Source organism: Schistocerca nitens, chromosome 6 (assembly GCF_023898315.1).
Source record: "Schistocerca nitens isolate TAMUIC-IGC-003100 chromosome 6, iqSchNite1.1, whole genome shotgun sequence".
Taxonomy (NCBI): domain Eukaryota; kingdom Metazoa; phylum Arthropoda; class Insecta; order Orthoptera; family Acrididae; genus Schistocerca; species Schistocerca nitens.
Window position 1 is genome coordinate 153,225,621 of NC_064619.1, and position 18,664 is coordinate 153,244,284.

The 18,664-nt window shown below is 42.6% G+C and overlaps 1 protein-coding gene across 1 annotated transcript in view; it reads left to right on the forward strand.

Annotated features, from left to right (window-relative positions):
- The first annotated feature begins 2,192 nt into the window (after window positions 1-2,192).
- The window catches only part of LOC126262361 (diacylglycerol O-acyltransferase 1), a 135,535-nt gene continuing 119,063 nt past the window's right edge, over window positions 2,193-18,664 (forward strand). Inside the window, exon 1 of the mRNA XM_049958946.1 lies at window positions 2,193-2,383. Coding sequence (XP_049814903.1) covers window positions 2,262-2,383 — 122 coding nt within the window. The 5' untranslated portion in view covers window positions 2,193-2,261. The remainder of the gene's footprint in view (window positions 2,384-18,664) is intronic.

An 18,664-nucleotide genomic window follows, 5' to 3' on the forward strand; every position in this document is an offset into this window, starting at 1 on the left:
GTTTTTATTTCATCTCCATGGATTTTAATACCTACTCCGAATTTTTCTTTTGTTTCCTTCACTGCTTGCTCAATATACAGATTGAATAACATCGGGGAGAGGCTACAACCCTGTCTCACTCCCTTCCCAACCACTGCTTCCCTTTCATGCCCCTCAACTCTTATAACTGCCATTTGGTTTCTGTACAAATTGTAAATAGCCTTTCGTTCCCTGTATTTTACCCCTGCCACCTTCAGAATCTGAAAGTGAGTATTCCAGTCAACATTGTCAAAAGGTTTCTCTAAGGCTACAAATGCTAGAAACGTTGGTTTGCCTTTCCTTAATCTAGCTTCCAAGATAAGTCGTAGGGTCAGTATTGCCTCACGTGTTCCAATATTTCTACGGAATCCAAACTGATCTTCCCCGAGGTCGGCTTGTACTAGTTTTTCCATTCGTCTGTAAAGAATTCGCGTTAGTATTTTGTAGCCCGTGACTTATTAAACTGATAGGTCGGTAATTTTCACATCTGTCAACACCTGCTTTCTTTGGGATTGGAATTATTATATTCTTCTTGAAGTCTGAGGGTATTTCGCCTGTCTCATACATCATGCTCACCAGACGGTAGAGTTTTGTTAGGACTGGCTCTCCCAAGGCTGTTAGTAATTCTAATGGAATGTTATCTACTCCCGGGGCCTTGTTTCGACTTGGGTCTTTCAGTGCTCTGTCAAACTCTTCACGCAGTATCATATCTCCCATTTCATCTTCATCTACATCCTCTTCCATTTCCATTGTCCTCAAATACATCGCCCTTGTATAGACCCTCTATATACTCCTTCCACTTTTCTGTTTTCCCTTCTTTGCTTAGAACTGGGTTTCCACATGATGTCATATAAAAAAAAAGTGAGTTGTCTGTCACAGCACCTCATGTTTCAGAATTCATGGTGGTTGGCATGAGGCCCCAACCTCGCTCCAGCTTATCAGCCGAACGACCGACCGACCGATCAATTTTGTGGCGGTCTACGTCCCATCCGATTGCATTCAGTTATTACAGCGTCGCCCTGTTGTGATTTGCTTATCTTACGTTGGTTTTACACAGGAACAGAAACGTGCGTTTGTCTTGGCTGTTTTTAGAGGTAACAAAGCCTTAAGAAACTCATTTCAAATTCGAAGAAGAAAGACTACACATGGTGATGGCGCACATTATCTAATAAATAAACAAGAGACAATTAAGAAATGAAACATTTAACAATTGTTAGAACTACAAAAAAAAAAGTCACACTTTGCTCTTCGAAGCAGAGGGCTTGGATATAGACTGGACTTCTTTTAACACTTTACTAATGAAGCGGGTATAGACTGGACTTTTTTAACACCTATACTAATGAAGCAAGTGTGCTTAATGAATTAATGTCCATTAAATGTTGATATTTCGGTTTTTACGTTTAAAGGTATATTAAAGTATCGGAAATAAAAGCTAAAAACAGAAATACGGAAGGACGATGGACTTTTATTCTCCTTCTGCCCCACACGAAACCTTTAGAGATTCGTTCAAAAAATGAAAAAAAAGTGCTTCATTTCTTGCATCTACATTGCTATATCTCTCGTACGACGTGTCCCACAAACATTTGCAGCCTTTAAATTTCTCCAAAAATTGTTCTTAAAGGTTCGTCCGCCTCGTATCTTCTTATGTATACTAGAACAGCATTTCATCCCGCGCGTAGTGACAAAAGACGAACTTCTGTCGGGCGGTTGGGACGACAGCGCTACACACGGTACAATTTGTCATATAGAATGGCAGGACTGTGGTGGGGGATGGGGCACTGTCGGGTTTTCCGATAACGTGGTGAACGGAAGGTGGCCGATATGGGAAGTTCGTCGGTCGGTCTGTCGAAACGCCTACGTCCAATTTGTCGGTAAGACAGCCGGTCCGTTGGTGGCTGTGTAGGGTCCTGCAGCAACAACCAAGTGTATTCAGCTGTTTTCCGATAACGTGGTGAACAGAAGCTGGCTTCTGGAAAACGTAAAGCGCCCGCGGGTGCAACGTTGGGCGGGCCACGTATGTTTGTGTTGCGTGGCCGTTGCGTCAGGCCGCCTTCGCGGGGAAAAGTGTGCTGTCTGCCGGCTAGCGGGACGTTGAAGGGGGAGGGGTGGGGAGGAAGCGGGAGAACAGGTGGTGGGGGGCGCTGTTGATACGGCTGTGACAGGCGCGGCGCCGCGGCAGCCGCCTGCTAGGGAGACCAGTGAGGCCGAGCAGCAGCGACGGGTGCTACAGTGCTAGGCTAGCTATGGCGACGGCGACGGGCGAGGCAGCGACGCGCGTGCGCTACAGGCGCACCAAGAGCGTCACCAGGGCCGAGGAGATACAGCACGAGGAGGCCAAGGCCAGGAAGTCGCAGCCCGACAGGCCGTAAGTGTCGCTACGCTACGCTCCAGCCTAGCAGCGGCTGTTTACAATACTGCTGACCGCGTGCGCCGACGACGCTGCGCCGCAGCTACACTTTCACGCAGTGCAGTCACGTGCGGAGATGAACTAATCCGACCACGTACCATTGCATTTCACGTCCGTGCTACAAGAGCCGTTAATTAGTGCTGGATCTCTCCTGATTGACTGTAAACATCTGCAACTATTGTGATGTCCTGTTCCGTACCGTCTCTTAGTCACATCGTTGTTGACCGAACGTTAAGCCCTAATCTTCCTTCCTGAGGGGGCGTTCCAAATACCTCTTTCACGGCCAAAACTTTCCTCTGAACTTATCGCTTGCTAGTAGGTGACCTGGTTTCTACGGTTCGTTGCCGCAATACTGACGAACCATCGTTCTGTTTCAAAACAGATCACTGGGGGCAACTTGTGCGCAATGAATATTGTCAGTGAAAGACAGGCTAGCGTAACTGTTACTGGTGTATATGTTGCCGATTTAATGAATTCTTACAAATACAATTGGGAAATAATTTCTATGCGGTAAAAAAAAAATTGAGTTACATGAAAATATTGCTATCTAAATTTTTCTTGCTCGTAATAGCTATTTACTATTACCATTTCCGTTCAAGTAGCCTAGTGTGATTCTGTTGTATGTCCAACCACAATTTTACAATTGGATTCTTAGTGTCTAGAGTTCAAATTCTTATACGTACTTTCATCCATCCGTTCGTTTATCTAGCTTTCGCATGTTTTTCAGTACTTAAACCAAATGCACAGATGCTTTCTGTAACAAGATTGACTGATTTCTTTCCCAGGTTTGCCCAACTAAGCTAATGCGAAGTCCTTAACCCTGGAACACTGAAAGGGGGGGGGGGGGGAAGACATGTTAGATTGCTACTAAACGATACTCAAGTTCATTGCTCCACCTTTTATTTGAAAGGAAGGCATAATTTATAGATTATGATGAGTGAAAAGCACCAGTTTACTTTTGTTCTACAGTATTACTTTTGTGTTAACCGGTTTTCGGCTTAAAAGGCCATTTTCCAACATTTTTTATAATGGTCTACCAAGAACAGATCTCCAATGGTATGTTACATACCAAATCAAATGTCTTGTTTTATGCCCTAATGCAGCCGCAGATTTTACGATGATTTAGTAATCTAGGGTTAATGACCACCCAATGTTGCCTCCTTCCTTCGCAATCGCAGCGTAACATGGAAGTATCAGCACGTACATATCCTTCGCAAACGTGAACGGCACGTGAAATTGCCATTGAGCAATTTTTCTCTACCCCCGTCCCCCTCACAAATTAGGTCTTGCAAACACATAAGAACGACGTATCCTCTGGTTCTGACGTAAAACGGCTGACAAATTGTAGCCAAGCCTTTCAATATTTGGAAGACCGTTGCTTTGACTCGGCCAACAAGTGTTGGGCCTCACCTGTGCCGGACAGCTTGAAGAAACTTCCGTTACAGTAACATACCCGTAACTTAACTTATCTTTTCTTGTTGTTTGTCCGTCGGAAATGATTCATCTTGCCTTGGCACGGAATCTGCACCGCAACTCTAGAGTTCCCAGTAAGGGACAGAACCCGCCGTAGTCACCGACAGCAAACCCGTACTACTTTGTAGTGCGGCCCACGTGCCTAGTGACACGCAGATCGGGGAGTTTTTCTGTGAACTGGTTGTGTCACGGATCAAAGTCCTTCGGTGCACAGTGTGGCGGCCGGTTTAATCTTATCTGACAGGAATTTGACCGGCGATTTGACAGGTCGCGTCGGAAACTGTTTCTTCCCGGCTTGAGAAAGCATCAGCGCATCCTGTCCGCGACAAAATCTTTTACGCAATCTGTCGAGCTACGCTCTTTTACCATAATCCTAACCTGGCCCATGTATTCCCAAGATAAGATTTCGCGTAAGAATTCTGTTATTCAGAAAATGAATTTCTGCAAATGCGAGACTATATCACACGTAATTATTTCCACTTACCATTGTTTATTCATTAGCGCGTTTAGTGATAAACTTCTTAAGTGTCCGCACGCACGCAAATGAATTTCTATTCCCGAATTAAGAATGTGACAGTTGAAGTACAGCAGCTCTGGCGCATATCAGGAAGAACGATTTTAACACTAAGTCTGCAACTTAGGCTATCTGTTCAGCGAAAGATGACAAAAACTGCCGTGTTCAGGAACGTCAGTCTGTAAGAAATAATTTATTTGAAGTATCGACGGTGTATACATCTGATAATGCGAATTACACGCTATACACTAGAAAACTACCAATTTTCAGTGTATACATCAGTGCTGAAGAGCCCATTGTGGCTTGACTTGAGGTTTTAACGAGATTGAAGGCGTAGTTGTCTCCGCAAAACCCTTACTATCCCAAGGATTGGCTTGTTTTGATAGTTCAAGTATGCGCGTGACTGACGTCATAGACGCCACAGTAGTTCCGTAGAGCTGAAGTATAGTGATAGCGCCAATTTTTAAAGGTGGCGAGCTGTATCGTGTTCTTCTCTACCCCCCCCCCCCCCCCCCCGGTACTTAGCGAAACGAGGAAAAATTGCGCTGTGTAAAGGGGAAGAAACGGAAAGCGCGTATTCATGTTTAACGGGAGCAGAAACCGCAGATATTTTGCTTAGAGTCGTAAGCTTGCAATGCTTAAACTGTTGATGGTTGTAGGTACGATACATAATAAAGAACTAAACCTGACAGCTCTTGGCGTAAAACTGAGATGAAGCCAAGAATTTATTTATTGCCAAATAATATACCTGTGACCTGCTTTTTTAAAACAGGTCTACATCTTACAGTTCTCGTGTTTCATCTTTTGCAATTTTTTCTTTTATCTAAAACATTTACAAAAAATAATACTTTTCAAAATAACAATTTAAGGTTGAAATATAAATAAAATAAGAATGTAGAGGCCGAAACTCTAGTCTGAACACTGCAGTGCATTTATATTAAAGGTGGTATCGCCTTAACTTGTAACGCCCCGAAAATAGGCCAGTTCAGTCTCTTATAGGGGAATACAATTGCACGAAGATGCAGACACACTAACGCTTGGCAATCTTATCAAGTACACCAAACACTCAAAGTTGATTATCGCGACAGCGGCGTCGTCCTTGATCAATTTGTGTGCACGCAGGGAACCACCATGCGCCAGTATCCCAGCTTTTTCTAGGTTTCTGCATCTAAAGAGCTTTTCTTGCGGCTTTCCATAAGTGTTTGGAGCCTAGTCTCTATATCTGTGTCTGGGCGCTTCTTTTTATGCGTCCTTTGGCGTTGTCAGCGGGACGATGTGACACGGCAGCAGAATTGTTTGAGGAAGGGCACAGTTAAGGGTGTGAAAAGGGTGCCTGCACTTGAAGGGCTGCAGGTGCAACTCGTGTAAGTTTCGCATTGGGCCACGAAATCGTTCAGCCGTTTCACGACAAATGGCTCTAGGAGCACCTGCTTCTAGACAATATCCATTACATATGTGTCCACAGAAGTTTAAGAAGGGGGCGAGTTTAAGGTAGACTACTTCTATCCATTTAATTAGCATGTGCAAACATCTCTTCATATGTGTATGCCACTTTATTGAGTCAATAATCTGAAATTACTCGTATCCTTAATCATCAAATCGAGGATGTTAAGAGTTATGAAATGTAGAGAAAATATTGATAAAAAAATTAATCCTATTCCTAAAAGTTACGCTGTCGCACAAAATTAAAAATCTAAGATAAAATAGCCAAAGACTGAGAAAATTCTGTTGGATACCAACACAACTAATAAATTAATGATCCTCAAAGTGGAGGAAACAGAGTAACTTCACTTTATGTGTATCACTTTGTGTGCCACGTTGCTATAGCGTTAAGCAAATACTTAACTAGAAGCTGCGGAGAATTCTGAAATTCAGAAATCTATTAATTAAATTGTTGTTACTTATATGTCGTACTAATATACCTAAGTTCTCATTTGTGAATAAACTAAGTTTTCCACAAAATTACCATTCTTGGCGTAAGCTGGCAAGAACTATGCCCCTTACATGAAGTCATTTAAGATCACCTAACTCACGTTGAGCAAACAGTAGGGCTGAACAAAAATGACAAGGCACAATACATCTTGCAGAGGGTACAGTATGGGCGTATTGGAATAATTAATGTCGGGTGATTGTTTTAAAGTAATTCACACACCATGAAAACTTTGTGGAAACGCGTCGATTTACTGGAGGCTAGTTTATACCAGGGAAGTATTCAGAGTTGACCACGGCGCAGATCTGGGGAGTGGTCAAGGGAAGCGACAATAGGCAGCTTAGGGCGGCTCAAACTCTTGAGAAAGTGATAACTGGGCCTGGTTCCCAGCTGCCTTACGATGAGTGACAGTGAGGGGGGGGTTGATCCCATGGTGGTGTACCGGGAAGCAGACGGAGAACTTGTACCCCTGTTGGTAAATGCGAGAAAGCCGCGCAAAGCTACGGTGGAGCGGTAAACAGAAGTCAAAATATGCGTGTTTGTGACTATAGCAACTTCATGCTGAATTCACGGTCCACAGTCTGAAGTAAATCAGGTGAAGAGCGACAGAATGAAATACGCTGGCCTCCAATGGGAACGTAGGACCAAGGAATTTGAAGTACTCTCCTGGGAGTCAGAATTCCGGAAAACTTGGTGTCTGTGCAGACGCTAACCTTGATGGTGGCCTGGGAGGAGCTAAATAGCAGAAGTTGAGAGGAAGGGAAATTTTGTCTGAATTTGTTCACTTCCCAGAGCAGGCATTGGTCGGCTCTGGGAAGTGACACATAATTAACGCGACTTGCACTGCAATTGGCATAAGTGATTTTACTGGAGGGGAAACAGAGGCGAAGAGCGGACTGGGAGCTTGACTGAGAGAGAGTGAGCATCTCGGCAGTTTAGGACTTAGCAAACGGAGCGATTGAGCTCGGAGATAGAAAGTTTTCGTTCAACTATGTACTGAGCAAGATAGCTAGAAGTGAATAGACGAGCGCAGCCTTGCAGCACCACGAGGTTGGCAGACGTCCGCATAACAACGCTGCCACACCACGCCGAATTCGGTGATATTGCGCTCGCTCTGGCCACTGATTAATTTGTTGGATCACGTTGGCAAAGTTTCGACGAGGGTTTCATGGGCCGTGTAATGTAGAATTCTTCTCGCACTTCGCATTACGCCTGGGTCAGTCGATAGGAATTACTTTTGATTTATCGCGCTTTACTCGATGCAAACGCAATTTATTACCACTGCCTGTTAGGAGAGTCATGTAATGTGATGATTGAAGGTTGTGAGTTAAAATAAATCTGTGCTAATCGACTGCATCTGTTCTCAATCAAGTAGTTGAAATCCCAAGTCACTTTCTTAATGAATTTTATGTTCAACATTTGCATCTGGTGTTCAATATCTGAATATAACATCAATGTGCACCCCTTTTTAATTAAAAGGGATCAATTCTGAATCAATCTCAAAACTGCCACCACAGTTCAATCAGGAGTCACAGGGCCATGTTACTTTCTTTGCGTTAGCCGACATTGCGGCAGTTTTGCACAGTCTGTTGATCTGTTAGTCAATTACCTGGAGTGAACACACACCAAAACCAGATAAGTGACGGGTGGCGTGTTAAAATGACATATTTCGTAAATTGAAAAATGCTGTCCTAAGACCATTTATTGTCGTTTTTAAACTTAGTTGAAATAAGAACACGTTGGCAAATAAAGTTACTCAAACGACGAAATTATTTATCGCCACTGTTAAAATGATTATCTCCTGCACTGTTGTAAATCAGATAATATTGTTACCCTCTTGTTTAAAGTCAGATCTTGTGTTAGAAAATCTTTCAGTGCTAGGCACAATATGGAACTGTTTACTAAAACAGATAAATTCGTACAGTTTTATAGGTTTTTTTTCTTTTACAGCTTCAGTGTTTAAGGAATAATCAAAAGCAATGAGAACAAAACGGCGATACCGGGCGTCGGTGATAGTCGGCTCCCAAACAAGTAAACGAAGCCTTATTCTGATCAACGCTCGTTCAACATGAAACAACGAAACTAAACATTTTGTAATTATTTTCCAAGTCATAATTGATAAAAACGCATTAAACATGTCTTATATAAGTACCCAGGATGCAAAAACAGTAGTGTAATGGAAAACTGTTGTAGCACTGGAAGTAATTTCTAATCTTGTGCCACTGACAGTTATCGATAATATGCGACAAGCTTTGAACGATTGGGTCTAGCATCTGCCGAACGGAGAGCCGCGTGTAGCAAAAGCACACGTTTGTTAATATCGTATATTGTGTCCGCCCCGGTAGCTGAGTGGTCAGCGTGACAGTCAATCCTAAGGGCCCGGGTTCGATTCCCGGCTGGGTCGGAAATTTTCTCCGCTCAGGGACTGGGTGTTGTGTTGTCCTAATCATCATCATTTCATCCCCATCGACACGCAGGTCGCCGAAGTGGCGTCAAATCGAAAGACCTGCACCAGGCGAACGGTCTACCCGACGGGAGGCCCTAGCCACACGACATTTCCATTTCCATCGTATATTGTTTCCAATTTGCTCCTCTGTTCAAAACAGGAGGCATGAGTTCCATCACAATAACTTTGACGTGATCGTCGTCCAAACTATACGGAATGTGTTCGTCTTCATACGGCAGTTACTGTCCATCCAAGTCACTTCAAAGGGGCGACATGACCGTCAGATAAAAGTTGGAAGTATACAGTCCCTAACAATCTAATAGCCACATACACTCTACATCAGTTCTAATTGTTTCAGAAGGTGTCCAGTAAAAGAATCTTTGCTGGAGTCTCTTATGTAGCTAAAAGAGCTCCATTACGGCTGTTAATGTTGTAGTATTCATTAAATATTTCATTCAGACTTTCACTACGTGTTTTCTTTTTAAATACAGATTATAACTATCCTGTCAGAACTACATAAGCTGAGTAGTGCAGTCTTTCGAGGAATTAGTTTCGTTTGCAGTAATTCCTAACATTTTATCTGATGGACTGCGCACAGGATTCCACTCTGTGGCCACTTTTGGTAGTTTGTCCAGTCTCCTACTGTCGTACTGAGTTGGGACTGTAGCTAACGCACGAGGCTTGCAATTGTGCGCAGTTCAGATCGCTAATTGCTTCCCAAAAACGATTGATAAGAATGCTGAGATGATTTCTGTAAGGGGAACGTGAATAGTTTCCTCTACCCTCCACTATTCCACCTTGTGCTCAGGCTCTAATGGCGGAGTAAAGATCAATTTGTGAAGTTCTGAAACTTTGCAGCAGATAAAAACTGTATGCGGACCAGGACTCAAATCCGGAACCGGTCTTTTCCTGAGCAATGCCCTTACCTTAGCTGCAAAGGCACGTCCCACGATCCGCCCTCACATCTCTCCCTCATACGTAAAAGCATCAGAGTTTCTGCTGCACATCTTGCCGGGCCAACAGTCTTGGAAGAAAGAATTCTGAGAAGAAATGGCTTCGCCATCACCTAGGGGATTGTTTTCAGCATGAATCTTTCACTGCCCAGCGATGTGTACAATGTTCTGACATTTCCTGGCAGAAAGTTGATACAAACATTAAGCTGTGAGGGCGAGTTATGAGTAGCGGATGTAGAACTCCAGTGCTAAGAAAATGATTCGACAAAGTCAGGGTTCCATTTTAGAGTTCTGATCCGGCAAAGTTTGTCTGCCCCCTAATTTAAAAACAGAGCACATTCTACTGCAAAGTCAGGTTCATTTTGTAAATTTACTTAAGCAAATGTCAGTAATACTATTTCGCAGCTAGTAATTGGTATTGTTGATAAATAAAAAGCACGCGCGAGAAACATCTGAAGATAATGGCGAAGTGTTTCTAGCTGCTGGACACTGTGCGCGAATTCTTTCTTAAAGAGGGTCTTTGTCTACTACCTAGAATATTTTCTCCCAAGCTAAAAGGAAAAGTGTGGACCCAAAATCTTAATGAAAATTAAAGCCACAAGTGGCAAGAAGAGTCACAAAGCTACGGAAATAAGACTTCAGCAGATCAGCCATCACCCTCCAACCAATGTCCAATGATGGAGTCCAACACTGAATGTTGTAAAAAAAATATAACGCAGAGGAATTAGGGGATATCTGTACGCTGAATGTTCATTGGCAATGTTGACCTCAAAAAAGTCATCCATCTCAACTGATAACCTAGTCTACTCCCCTAGTTAGATAATTTAAAAAGATCTGATTTATGTCCTGTTTTGTATTACACAAACATCCTTAATTCTACTTATGCTATGCTATTACATGAAGTTATCTTGTAGTTATACATGTTTTGCTCTTAGTGTGTCTTCTTCCTTTCCAATTTTCATTGGCTCATAGTCCAACCGATCTTCCAACCAAACTGCAAAATGGTTCAAATGGCTCTGAGCACTATGGGACTTAACATCTATGGTCATCAGTCCCCTAGAACTTAGAACTACTTAAACCTAGCTAACCTAAGGACATCACACAACACCCAGCCATCACGAGGCAGAGAAAATCTCTGACCCCGCCGGGAATCGAACCCGGGAACCCGGGCGTGGGAAGAGAACGCTACCGCACGACCACGAGATGCGGGCACCAAACTGCAGAGTTACTGATTGTCGTGCGGTGCGCTGACTACGATAAGGCACTGATAAACTGCAGTACGCCTGGTCGGTGAAAGGAAAGCTTGTAAAAGTCAAGACAGAAAAGTACACAGTGATTCAGTCTCTCTACAAATATTTCGTCACCAGCAACCACTATATCACGTTTCTGCTAAACAGCCGGGCAGAAACAATGTTAAAATAGTTATAATGGACATAGGAAACCACAAACTGTGCTTTGTTATAGTCAGTGCTCTATTAACTCCGAAATAGGACTATTTTAGGAAGTTCGCACTCAATCCAAAGAGAAATCTCACATCAGAATTCGAAATTCTGACTTACATTTAGTATTTAATATGAAGAATTTCCTCTGGCGAACACTAACAGTACGTGCAAATCCGAATTCACCTCGAATGTATTTTTCTCTACTTGAAGTGTGAATCTTCTTCGGGGTTTCGATAGACTAACTACTGTAATTGATGTACCCAAATAACATGGTAGTAAAATAAATTCTACGTTCTGAAAAGCCTGATTCAATTTACTTCGCAAAACGGACAAGTATTTACTAAGTTACCGGTGGTTAAAGTAATTTTTAATCAGATACTACTGCCAATAGAAAAGCATAGGCACTGAGTTAGACATTTAGGAACTGGAATACAATACTTTCTTCATTTTCTGATGGAGCAGCGTGATTTGATGTTACCAAAGGCCACTTTGAAAGAAATTGGTGTCAGACAATTCAATGGCGTTTGTGGACGAGCACGTGTATACTCACAAGAAAAACATCTTCAAACATTTTAAATTTAGGCACACAAATAAGTAACGCTGCTTCATAAACTCTTCCGAACATAGTTTCATTAATACAAAGATTAATTAGTTAGTTTCAGGCGAGTCAAAATGAATGCATTACGCTGTATCTTCTAAATCGTTCTTAGGAACTTTAGACAATGAGTTTTTATATGCATTCCAAAACCTAGTAAATGCTAGAAGGCAGCTATCTTGGCTGTGAGAGCTGCAGCAACTAATTTACGGTAGTGGAAGCAACGAGGAAATGCAAAGCTTCCAACCAGCAGTAATTAGTTACGTGCTCAGAAAAGGAGTGACCGAAAATTAGGCCCATGAAACACGGTAGTGACACACATGCACCATCCTGTGTGGCAGTGGAAATGTATGAAGAGGAATTCAAACAGGCCCAGGAGCAGAACCAAGACAGCATTCACCAAGGGCGACCGTAAGCTGTTACAGGCCCGGAACAGCAAATGAAATACTGACCTCCGAAGGGACGACCAACAATTGACAGATGCATGACAGTCTAAGATATCAGCAAAGACGTTAAACTTATCCTTAATTATGTTCTGGACATGCACATTACACGTTGACACTTCATCTGAAGCGGATGTGGCTTTTTCTAAACAAAATCTGGAACTCCCAATGAGATTCGGGTAAAATCTGCTAGTGTGTCGTCACTGCAGACGAATCTTTCGTTACATGAATACAAACGCTAATTTCTTCAATGCAAACACATCTCTCTCGTTCCAAAAATGGCAAAACCGCGGGGAAGCGCATGAGGCCAATCTTCTGAGATCCGAATCCGTGCCTTGCCAATTAGTCAGCATAAATTCTGGGGACAGATACAGTGTTAACAGGACGCTCTTCCATGTCAAGCGGAATATTTTGTGTAAAAAGTACGTTCGGTAATATTGCAACGTTGGCAGTATAAATACACAACTGTGGCCATGGACAAAGTGCACTATGTACCGGGTTCCAAGATCTGTAGAAACCACACCATGTACCAGAAAAGCTGTCCTTTTCACGACACCAGCCTACTGAACAAACGAGTTGACAGCGAAATTACAAAGACTAAAATAGGCAATACAGTAAAGGTGTATACAGTTAAGCCCTGACAAAGGGACCTAACGTTACGGATCTCAGGATTAGCATGCGCTAGTGGCAACGAGAGAGTATGCGCAGATAGTATCGGCATAACAACGTTCACGAAGTGAGATAGTAGGCGCAAATAAGACATATCCCTTAGATTTCAGTTTTGACAGCACTTGGTCACAACAGTCAGGATATCTCGTGTATGATAAATTTATTAATAGTGCATAACAATGTTTTATTCTGACAGTAAATATTAGCTGTTGCAGTTCACCTATTTCGACAATCTACTAACAAATGATCAGGGTAGTAAGTTCTATTCAAATGCTTTACGTTTTTATGTTGTACATTCTGACCTGTTCCACACCCAAGAGAATCATATCATTTGTTGGGTCTAGGGAACGAAACTTAATCTAATCTAATTAACTATGATGTCGCTACCTTTGTCACAATCACAAGTTTTTCCAAATAAAACAGAAGCCAGATGTTGCAGTGTTACGTTCGTTGTTTTACTGTTTGAAGTGCGTGCTGTCAGCTCTGATGTGTGCAGAAGGTGGCTTATCGTTCGTTTACTGATGTCTTATGGATGCGTTATTTGGAGTAATAGACTACAGTGACGAGTCTTGTAGTGTCATCCATCGTATGGCACTTGCAATGAAGTAAAAACGTTCACAGAAAGGTGTCGTCACATACTATTATTTCAGAACTATGGCCTGTGTCTTTAACTTCAGCGTCAATACTACTGCAGATTACAACTGCGCGTTATGCAATGCAGACGCTTACGTCACGCCATTTACTTGTTTTATTCGTCCCGTTTGATGCAGTGCGCAAGTGAGGTGAAACGAAGGTTCGTCGGACACAAAGACGTAAACAACCATTTACGTTTATAGCCCCTCAATAATTTTTTCTCAATTTGTGATTATTCTTCGTACACTATTATTCACTTTGAAACTATCGTAAATATGAATTTGAAAAGGAAGTTTGACGTTCCCAGTAGTAAACCATTTCCATCCGGATTTTTGGGTTGAGTTTCTCTTTTTACACTATGCCCAATCTTCTTGTGTACGCATTTAGGTATTTGCCGTTAACTTACTTCTTTTACTACTCGTTTTTCAAAGAATATTTCTGTGGTCTATTCAAAGCTGTTTCCTGCCGCACTTCATCCATGCAACTTCTTAGTTACCCCTCTAACGCCATTTAAAAATATTCCTGTTTCGTGTAGTATTTTCTTCTGGCAAGGCATACATCTATGCAGTAAAAGGCTCCAGATGTGTGCCTTCAGAAATATTTGTGTGATTAAAAATTGTTTGAGAGAGCTGATTTGTTTTTTTTTCTAGTATCCATTTTCTGGCTTCTGCTGTATTATACAATTCTGTATTCATTTAGACTGTTCCTTTCCGTATACCAAATTTAAGTATATTACCGGTATTTCAATATCGTCATTAATTTTATCCTGTTTATGCTCAAGTCAAATGTGTTTTAACTAGAATGTTGTTTCCACAGACAGCAATTTCGAGTTCCAGAAATTTTTAGGTAAACTCATGTCCATACGTGTGCTTAGTTTTGAATAGTTTTTCGTAGCCCCCACCCCTATGAAAATACCATAAATTACTTTGTATTTATATTGTGCTCCTACTTTCTACAAAACTTCCAAAGTGTTATTCTATTTTAAGTCTAAAGCATTCTCCAGGTTTACGAACATCGCGTGTGCAGTGGTTGCCCTCAGTTCATTATGTTACTCAAGTTTCTTTCATGAGTAGCTGACGAGGTATGTGCTCATCACTACTACGCATAGTGTATAAAGCAAATTTAGATATGTTTAATTGAACATGTGTGACTGTCAACAAATTTACAGTTCAGATGCTACAGGCTCCTACTTTATTTTGGAGACCAAAATCAGTTCAGGTTTTACACGTGCTTCTCTGAAAATATTTGAAATATTAATTTGTCTAATTTGGGTCCAAGTCTGTTATCTGCGAAAAGCGGGTATTATCACCATTCTTTTAAATATTAATAAGTGTTATCCTTTATTTTTATCATTCGCGCAGATAAGCTATATTTTGACGATTCATCTGGATTATGATACTAACCACGGATACTAGAACACACGGTAGGTATCACGAGGTGTAGACGCATCAGTAAGTCATGCCACTGACGTCATAGTGAACCCAACCAGCGCTCAGAGCCCGCTATTGCCGTAATGTATTGTAATTTTGTTCACGAGCGAGAATAAGGTTGCTTACGGCAGTGTCAAATTTTAATGGTAACCGGCGATTGTGTTGAGAGTTACGCCGTAATAATCAGTATATTGCGGGATATTTTCGAGTAAGTTTACAACTGAAAAATAATGGTGTGCTGAGCGATCGGCAGTTGTACTAAATACTGCAGAAAACAAAGCAAGCTAAGATTGGTTGGTTGGTTTGGGGGAGGGGACCAAACAGTAAGGTCATCAGTCCCTTTGGAACAGGGAAGGAAGTCGGCTGTGGCCTTTGACAAGAACCATCCCGGCATTCGCCTGATGCGATTTAGGGAAATCACGGAAAACCTACATCAGGATGGCCGGACACGGGTTTGAACCGTCGTCCTCCCGAATGAGAGTCCAGTGTTCTAACCACTGCGCCACCTCGCTCGGTCAAGGAAGTTAGGAATTAACGATATTGTGGAAAGGATAGATGCTACTGACCATATAGCGGAGACAGTCGCAAATAGGCACAACAGGTCGGAAATCGAACACGCTCAGTCTCTGGCTGCTGAAGCCAGATTGGCTATCGTCGACTCAGCAGCATCTCTGCTATATGGTGAGTAGAAACAATCCATTTCATATTATTGTTAGTCAGTCCTGGATTTTTCATTGTTTGATTTTAAGTTAGGAATTCACAAATTTCCTAAACACAGTGAGACAAAACGAAATTGGATAAATGCTTTTAAATGTACAGATTCGTTTTCAGCTGAAAATTCTCGTGCCTACTCAGCACATTTTACTGGTTCGAATTATGAAAGGAATTTGAAAGGTGAACTGTTGAACATTCCCTCGGAAAGTAAGCTAAAAACTGATGCTGTTCCAGGTTTAAATATGCCATCCTCCGGCGCTGACTTAGGACGTAGCAATGAGCTTAATGAGACAAATATTAGTGCACAAAAACGAAGCTACCGTAAACAAGTAAAGAATATTTCACGGGTAAATATATTACCAGCTAATGAAGAAATTACTACTAGACGAAACTTTCGTCGTGTAAACTAACATTGCTGTGAATCCGACAATGCGTCCTTAAGCCATCAAAGAAATTATGGAAACAGAAATGTAAGGCCTTTAGCAAAAGAATGCATAGTTACAGGATCGTCTCTCTCGATATAGCGCTGAGTTATTTAAATTAAAACATGTTCAAAAAGTGATTGAGGGCTCTTTCTCTGTCAACAAATGGGCATGAAAGGACGGTGTACTAACCGGTCATTTGAAGATGATGTAAAGGCTATGACTTAAGGTTACCTATCTTAAAATCATTATCTTACGTTAGAGGCGTATTGAAATATCGTCTGCCTAGTGAATTCACTATTAAAAAGAAGACTCGGGCAATTTAGCGTTCCACCAGATATGATTTAAGCTTTAGTATTTTGAAAACTCAGTTATTAACAAAATTTGAAAAAGATGATGTTCGCAGGCTTCATACTAGCATTTCATCAACTGTAGAAAAATATAAAGCGTAGTAATGGTAGTACACGGAAACATTGAAAATCCCCATTACATTCATAGCTGTGTATGAGCTACACATGTGTGCGCCGTGTGCCAGTAAGCTTCAGTGCAGGGAGGAGGGGGGGTGGGGGGACGGCAGCGGTGGAGGAGGAGGAGGAGGAGGAGGAGTAGTAGTATCCCAGAGGGCTTGGCTCGCTCCTCATTCAGAATCTGACCCGCTTTTTATGGATGTCACCCCATCCTCATTGATGACCACTGAGCTGGTGACGTGACCTCCCATTGGCTTCTCTGTCTAACTTGGACTTTTTTTTTTTCCGCAAGACAATCCAGTGGAAATGCAACGGACATCACCGCCACCTACCAAAAATTCAACTTGTGTCCTCTTATTTTGCGTTCTGTCTTGCCCTTAAAGAAACTCAGTTCTGTGATGACCATTCTCCAGTGTTTTGTGGTTATCAGGCGTTCTGGCACAGCCATGCTGGCCCTGAGATAGTATCTGGAGGGGTCTGCTCTTTGGCTCACACCGGTGTCATTAGTGATTGGATCCCCCTTCCTAGCAAATTCGAAGCAGTAGCAGTAGGAGTGCGAACAACCCTAGCAATCATCATTTGCAATGTCTACCTCCCTCCGGCCGGGTAGGCTACTTCCTTATGTGGGCCTGCCTACCTTAATGTAGCAACTCCTGCCCCCCCCCCCCCCCCCCATATCTCCTCCTCAGATACTTCAATGCGGACCATCCGCTGTGAGGGAGTGCCACTTCAGTGGAGGTGGTCTTCTCATTGACAGACTTACTACAAACTTTTCCCCTATCCACTTCTGTGCCGCTCGTGGTATCTTTCCTGCTATCAATCTCATTACCTCCTCCGCTGCTATCATGGCTTTCACTACATTGTTCATCCAATTGTGACCTTAGTAAGAGTGACCACTTTCCGATGGTTCTATCGTTCCCCTGCTGCCACGAGACCCCCCCAATATATATATACTCTGCAGTTTGACAGCTCTTTCTCGGGTTGCATTGATGCAGTCATGCAAAGAGTCTCTGGCACTGCTATCCCCCTAACCACAGGTCCCCATCATCGTCGACCAGTACCGTGGTGGACCAAGAATGTACCAGTTACTATCCAGAACTGCCGACAGGCGCTGCAACGATTTCAACAATACCCTTCAGAGGCCAACCCTATCGCTTTCAAGTGATTCCATGCTAAGGCTCGCTACCCTATTAAGCAAAGGGAAAAGGAATGCTTGGGGCACTACGTTTCCTCCTTGATGAAGTATGCCACTTCATCACTGGTTTGGTCTAAGCTCTGAAGCCTTCTGGACTGCCAGCGACAATCGACCTTCCAGGGTCTTGCTGTACGGGGTGCTGTGTGTACTGATCCAGTTGATCCATGCAAAACACTATGCAACAGAATCGGCGTCCTCTTCCTATCCTATCTTCCTCAGACGGAAACGAATAGTAGAAGATACTCCCCTATGTTACAACCCCCATCAAGACGGATTCTGTAATGAACCATTCACTGAATGGGAATTCTTGCAGGCTCTTACCTCTTCATATGACAGTCCCAGGCACAGATTCCTTCCACAACCAGATGACCCGTCACTTGGATGTTAAACAGAGGCAACATCTACTCGGGGTCTTCAACTACATTTAGCTCATGGGTGTCTTCCACTCGCAGTGGTGAGTCAGCCTAGTTATCCTCATCCTAAAGCTTGGGAAGAACCCAATGACTCTTAGACAGTTACCGCCCAATTCGGCTGACCAGTTTTTTTTGTAAACTGTTGGAGAGGATGGTTAACTTCAGATTACGTTGGGAACTCAAATCTATGGGTCTTTTGTCCCCATATCAGTGTGGCTTCTGGGAAGGACGATCTAAAACTGACCATTTACTCACATTGGAAACAGCAATCTGACAGGCTTTTGCTAACTGCTGGCACCTTGCCATGGTCTTCTTTAACCTACATAAGCCATATGACACAGCTTGGCGCAACATTTCAGTTACTCTTTGTGACTGGGGATTTTGCAGCCCCCTTTAGATCTTTATCCTCGAGTTTTCATCCCACTGGCTCTTCCAGGTTGCAGTTGCCACTTCATTCAGCACCCCCTCTGATCCAGGAGAACGATACCCCACAGGGTTGT